At 38.1% G+C, this 7,172-nt stretch overlaps 1 protein-coding gene across 1 annotated transcript in view; it reads right to left on the bottom strand.

Annotated features, from left to right (window-relative positions):
• Positions 1-5,390, bottom strand: part of LOC107680046 (calponin-3-like) — a 12,482-nt gene extending 7,092 nt beyond the window's left edge. The window contains exon 1 of the mRNA XM_016475805.1: positions 5,055-5,390. Within this exon, the coding sequence (XP_016331291.1) occupies positions 5,055-5,111 (57 nt within the window). The 5' untranslated portion in view covers positions 5,112-5,390. The remainder of the gene's footprint in view (positions 1-5,054) is intronic.
• Between the last annotated feature and the right edge of the window lie 1,782 nt (positions 5,391-7,172).

Below are 7,172 nucleotides of genomic sequence, written 5' to 3'. Positions count from 1 at the left end.
AAAAGTCCCAGGTACCATTTACTGTACCCAGTGGAAACCCCCCCAAAAGTGACCCGTCCCGAGCCGTACCATGCAGTGGAAAAGCGCCAATAGTCACAGAAGCTTCAAATAAAGATTTATACATTCTTCTTCAAAATCATTCTCTCTAAATGAAAATGAAAGGTATTTTCACTTTGGGAACACAACTGTTGTGCTCTACATCCGGTTGTGATCTTTTACTTCAGCTGTCTGTCAACTTTAGGACAACAGAAAATGGGTCTGTGACAGAAACAATGGCAAACCACACAGAGGGCCCTCCAAGTGTTAAAGCCATCATTCTTTAAGGGTCTCCTGGTAGATATGAATGAACAACAGACGGATGGCAAGCAGAACTTGAATTGAGACCATATACTGCATTATTAAAATACTATTGTAAAGTCTCAAACAAACAAAAAAAAAAAAAAAAAAAAAAAAAGAGATAGTCATCACTTATCGCACAATGCCTCAGGTGTCACGGTTATCAATGTGGACATCTTTCTACACTACAACAGAACACAACGCACATCATAAATTTAAAACAAACCTCACCAGAGCAGGACAAAGCTGAAAACAGTCAACCTGTATGTTTCCTCCCATCTCACTTTACAACAAAGCTACTCTTGAGAGCTGATGGACATTCTGTGCCTTTATATGTTGCTTTTCACAGCATCCCCAAACTAAAATTTAATTATTTCCAAAAAGGTGTATCAATTATTTACCAATAAATTATAACTTCTGATCCTTGCATCAAAAGCTATTTATGATGGTGTACAGATGGCAAATCAAATTACTTTTGCATATAAAAATTACAGATGCCCAATATATAGGTACCATATTTGTTATCAGACTTTATTCATGTTTTTAAGTTTACTATATTAGTGACGTGACATGTAGCTAAGTATGGTGTCCCATACTCTGAATTTGTGCTCTGCATTTATCCCATCCAAGTGCACACACACAGCAGTAAGTAGTGAACACACACCCTGAGCAGCGGGCAGCCATTTTTGTTGCGGCGCCCGGGGAGCAGTTGGGCCTTGCTCAAGGGTCTCACCTCAGTTGTGGTATTGAAGGTGGAAGAGTGCGCTGGTCATTCACTCCCAGCACCTACAATCCCTGCCAGACCTGAGACTCGAACCTGTGACCTTTGGGTTACAAGTCCGACTCTCTAACCATTAGGCCATGACTAAAAATCCTGCATCGAATTGTGCCTTGTTTGTAAATGAATACACATCAAAATAAAGTGAACAAACAACCAAGTTCTTACTGACGCAGTTTGGAACTTCATTAAAAATAAACTTCACCCACTGATCACTCTTTCCAAATGTTGGGATCAGAAGGAAGGCAATGCAAAGACTGTTTTTCCCCACAGCTTGGCACTGCACAGCATCTTGTTGTCTTCAGGTCATCTTTATCATTTGATTTCTGCGTAGACCTGCGTTTGCCTCTCTCGTTATTTACACTAAATAACGAGATGCGCAAATCGGTGTGTGGGGCTAAACAGGCAGTGATGTTGAAGCAGGTGTTGATCTTCCCCTGCGGAGGCGGGGTTTAGCCACACGATTACATCATAAAGTGGCACATTCCACAACCTGTCGTTTTGGCAAATTGGCTTCAGTATTAGCCGTTTTTATGCTAAAGAGAAAGTTTTGAGTTCTGAAACGTACAGGATGTTTTTAATAGTACAACATCCTCTTACTAGGGATGTAACGATTAACTGCGAGCCGGATGAAAATCGATTCAAATATGTGACGATTCAAATCGATTGAGATGCTAAACAAATCGCGATTCATTTAGGTGTAGGAGTTTATATGAATGTATGTCTGAGGGGAACTTACTGTCCATTCTGTTTATGCTTCAAATTTCTAAATTATACAATCTAATTTAGATTAAAATCTGCTCATGTTGCATGTATGCAGCATCTTTGTTTGGTTCATGATTAAAATGCAGTTGTTGCCTCTCATTTTAAATGGAAAGAGCACAGACAAAGCCTTATTTTGTTGAAGAGATTTAATTTATTTGTGTTACTTATTTATTTGATTTGGGGCTTGTTTTAAAATTTCAATGTAGTTTTGTTATTTACATTTACATTATATTTAAATTTTGTCATTTAGCAGACGCTTTTGTCCAAAGCGACTAACAAATGAGAATAATATAAGCAATCAAAAGTGCTATATTAGTATATTATTATGGTGTTAGATTTCAATTTCACAAAGAAATGTGCAGCATTTTGTCCAAGCAATAATAAAAGGACACATTTAATTTATAATTTGTCTTAAATCTCATTTTGGTAAAAAAACAAAAAAACAAACAAAAAAAACCGTGAATCGAATCGAATCGTGAAATCAAAATCATGAATCGAATCGAATCGTGAGTTGAGTGAATCGTTACATCCCTACCTCTTACATGTCAAAAGATCAAGGGAATTTTGATTTCTCAGTTCATGACCCCTTTAAATGTAATCTACAGAAAATCTCAAAATTAACATTAATCTTTCATACTGTCCTTTATAATGTTGTGATGGCTAAATTCACTTGGTGCATTTAAAACCAGATAGATTCTAGTATTTTTATTTTTCATTTAATTAGACAAAAGTGGAATTGTTATAATAGGTATTGGCCAGATGTTTAATACTGGTGCATCCAGAGTTAAAATATCTTCAACTTCTCATAATACTCAAAGAGAGTTCAGAGGATTCGAGCACCAGAACCATTACAATGGAAGAGAGAAATGACTTTACAGCAATAGCAATCAGTATTCACCAGAGAATATTTGCTGAAAAAAAAAAAGTCCCAATAATATAAAGGGCCAAAAAAAAAATAATTATATAGGCCCAAAAGAAGGTTCAAAAACCACAAGCAGCATCTCCGGCTGTTATATTGCTCTGCAACTAGGACATCGGTGGTTTCTTCACATCCAACTGCAATTTTCTACACAATAGAGCTTATGTTCCTGAGTGTATAGAGCAGTTCAAGAAAAAGAAAAAAAAAACCCCATGTAAGAGTGCATTGATACATTCTTTGACTTCCAGATATCGATCCAAAGCAGAGAATGAACTTCCTTAAGATAGTGAAAACAGGGAGAACATCTGTATTTGGCCATGTGAGAACAACATGTTGGGAGTTCTGCTAGTTTTAAGGACAAAATCATGTGGAGGGCAAAAACAGTGCATAATAAAAAAGAAACACTTGCAGGCAGTACTTAAAGGGTTAGTTCACTCAAAAATGAAAATGAGCTTGTGTTTTACTTACCCTCGAAGCATCCTAGGTGTATAAGACTTTCTTCTTTCAGACGAATCCAGTCAGAGTTATATAAAAAATTGTCTTTGATCTTTCAAGCTGTTTAATGGCACTCAGTGGGTGTTGCAGTTAAACAGTCCACAAGTCGTCAAATAAAGCTTGCGTATTCACAATAAAACGTGCAGCAGACGGCTCCGGGGGATGAACAAAGGCCCCTTGTAGCGAATCCATGAGTTTTTGTAAAAAAAAAAATCCATATTTCAAATGTAATAAACACTTTTCTCTCACTTCCGCTGACTGTCATCCACTGAAGCAGTTCCGGCGGATGATGCAAGACGCGCGGCGTTGCAGTGGTTAGGGCTGTCAAAATGACTGCTTAAATATTATTAAATATATTATAAAAATTCGAATTATATTCGAATTTAAAAAGGCATAATTTCAGTTAGGGGGAAGAAAAAAGCTTTTGGCTTCTCTCAAGAGAGAAGAATAGCCACAAGAGGGCGCATCGTGCACGTTTCTTCAAAGCGTAATAAAATAACAGGACTATCTTTGGAAAAAAAAGTGCATAATGTTTAAAAACCATATATAATTAATAAAGTTGCTTAAACAATTAGAAAAAAAAAAACAGCACCATGCATGTATGTATAGTTTAATACAAAGGACCGAAAACCCAATCACAAAAAGTAGGCTACTTTCTTCATTTAAAAACATGAGATACAGTGGGATGGGGAAAAACCGCCACTGAAAACTAATGTGACGTTTTAACCCTCTTTTCCTAAAAAAAAAAAACGTTTAAGTGTGTGTGGCCTACAACAGTCTATTTTAGACAACGAACCATTTTTTTTTTCAAATGAGGGACTATAGAGATTTTAACTACAAAAAGTAGGTAAAATTAAGTAATACACCCATACTAGTTTAAATATCGTCCTTTAAAAATTAAAGAAAACGTTTTTTGTTTTTTATCACATGCTGCACGCGCATCATCTCGACTAAGGTTTCCATTATAACACATTTCCACACAAAGCAGAACAAATTACAAAACTAAATCTTTATTATACACACACTGTCGCTTATTTAGGCAGATAATGACATTGTTTAATTGGTCTTAACGTTACTTTTTCTTTTATAGTTTCTCTGTACAGGTAGCGGCAACCTCGTTGTTTTCTCTCAAACTGGAGTTCCACCCAGAGCTCAACAAAAGACCTCATGACCCACCAACAACACACCAGGCTGCAGGCAAGCTTCACCAACCACAATAACACACGGGAAACTTTATTTGCGGTGATAAAATGTCAAGCGTTGTGCCTTGAAAATGACAAACAGCATCTCAACATGGCTTGAAAACGCGTTGCGTGCATATAAGAGAAAGTTTAATTCATTGAAAAGTCGGTTGGTGCAACATGAAACACGGATTATTTCTACTTTCTACGTGCAAAAGTATGAGCATTCGTCTTTCATAAAAAAGGAGTAACGTAGTAAAACAAAGGATGCATCGACCCTAAAACCAAAATCTCAGAAGTTTCAAATCACAAGAACCAGGTGAAAAGGAAACACAATGGCTTTCTCTCAAAACCTACAAAAACAGTGCATTTGGCCATCAGAAGTACGTTTAGTACTAAATTATATACGACATTTTTGATTCTGAACATGTCTGTGATTTCTGAAATGATAGGCAGTTCGTTCTGATGTGAAAGTTACACTTTCATGCATTTGAATTCACGCGTTTCAGTGCAATGCAAAGAAACATTAAACGCCATTTGACGTTAAAGTACACAAACTGTAAAATCATTCAAGCCTTACCTTACTTCTCACTTCAGCAGAAAAACCATATGCAGGGCCCTTGTTGAACTGAGCCATTGTTTTTTATTTCACGTCGATTCGCACTAAAGAAATGATCAGAAATCTCCCGGTTTCCTATTTGGTTCCTCTTATTCAAGAAAAGATGCTTTTAAAAACTTAAAAAGACAGCAGACACGTGAGTTTAGGCTAGTCAAATATGACTGCCGATTGCCCCAGCTGAGCAGATGCACTTTCAGGAAAGTAAGTACAGAGCAGTGCAGGAGAAGGTTTGCTGAGTGTGAGCGAATTTACGAATTCTAGTTCTACTACGTCGAAGCCTTAAGTTGTGAATATTAATTAGGTTCCGTGACGCAGCATAGTGTACCTTCCTGATTGGCTGAAATGCAGATGTTTGTGGCGCTAGTGAAATAGCTGAGGTGGAAGTTCAGCTCATGAATATCAATTAGTTTGTGTGCAGATGGTTACCGAGCGACGTCAGCTGACTCTATTAAAGTAACCAATCAAAATGGAAAACTTTTATTTTTTAATGGAATACTGTAGTGTTTATTATAAATAATTTATCCGTGCACTTCATTATTATTATTATTTTTTTAATTCACATGCCCTACTGTGGGGAAGTCGTGGCCTAATGGTTAGAGAGTTGGACTCGTAACCCAAAGGTTGTGGGTTTGAGTCTCGTACCGGCAGGGATTGTAGGTGGGGGGAGTGAATGTACAGCGCTCTCTCCCACCTTCAATACCACGACTGAGGTGCCCTTGAGCAAGGCACCGAACCCCCAACTGCTCCCTGGGCGCCGCAGCAAAAATGGCTGCCCACTGCTCCGGGTGTGTGTGTGTTCACTGCTGTGTGTGTGTGCACTAAGGATGGGTTAAATGCAGAGCACTAATTCCAAGTATGGGTCACCATACTTGGCCACATGTCACGTCACTTTTTTTTCATGTCTGGAACTGCCAACAGCTGCAGTGACATCAGTGACATTTGGAATAAAGGACAGGGGGAAAAGCTGAAGCTGATGCTTCACTTTATAGCACTGACACCAGTCGTAAGGGAGTACGTTACCCTTAAACATTGAAAAGATATTAGGATATTATGACAACATTACTCTTAGAACATCGTAAACTAATTATTATTTTTTTCATGAATATGACTTAACCTGATGGAGGTCAGTCATTCAGGCAGTCTCTGCTAGGGTGTCGGCGGTGAATCCAGTGGAGAGAAATCCCCCACAACTAACTGCAAACTGGAATTCAGATCTGCCTCCATTTTGTTGGCAACGAGGCGTTGCCAACAAAACTTCCAACGATCCAATCAATTCCCGAAGGATGAAATCAAGTCCTGCCCTCTCATTTCAGATGCCGTTTCACTCGGATATGCGTCACAGCAGAGAAGAAAAGACAATCGCAACTTCCGTTTCATGCCGTCTTTAAAGGCAGGGGTGCGGGAAGATGTTTTAGGTTGGTGGGCGATAGACGCCATTTACACTAAGTGCAAATAGCAATAGATGCTATTTATACTATGTTAAAATAGCAGGATATTCTGCTAATTATTTATTGCAAATAGTGCCAATTATCTGCACCTCGGCATTGTAAGACATTATAAAAAAGTATGCAATAATAACTTGAGTAAAATGTATTAATTTTAATTCAAATTATTAAATGGATGCCACCTTATTGGGACAAAGGCCCTCTACACCTACCCTAACCCTGCCCGATACTTTATTTTCAACTTTTTGATTATTTCCTTCATTTTTATTAAAAAATAAATGCTTTTCTGATGTGATGTGATTTGAAATTTGAAAAGGGAGAAAAAAAGTTCGTCAAAAGGCAGATTCGAACCCGGGTCGATCGCGTCAAAATGAGTATGGCACACACTTTACCATCTACGCTACTGAATCTGACGATTGATGCCCATCTTTTGTAATGTTGACTAGCCCAATCACATGTTGGTGGGTGGAGTTAGTATAAATAGCGTCTGCCAACAAGGTGGGCTATTTGCACTTTTAGTGTAAATAGACACTCCCGATTTGTTTTTTATTCCCAACAGGTAGACAATTGCCCACAGAAAAAAACAGGGGGTGCTGCAGCTAGAGGTCTGCGCGGGACTGTTTCTTTTAGTCCC

This window comes from Sinocyclocheilus anshuiensis, unplaced genomic scaffold (genome assembly GCF_001515605.1).
Source record: "Sinocyclocheilus anshuiensis isolate Anshui unplaced genomic scaffold, SAMN03320099.WGS_v1.1 scaffold1105, whole genome shotgun sequence".
Classification (NCBI taxonomy): Eukaryota; Metazoa; Chordata; class Actinopteri; order Cypriniformes; family Cyprinidae; genus Sinocyclocheilus; species Sinocyclocheilus anshuiensis.
Note: the sequence above shows the minus strand (reverse complement) of the source record. Positions and strands in the feature narration are given on the sequence as shown.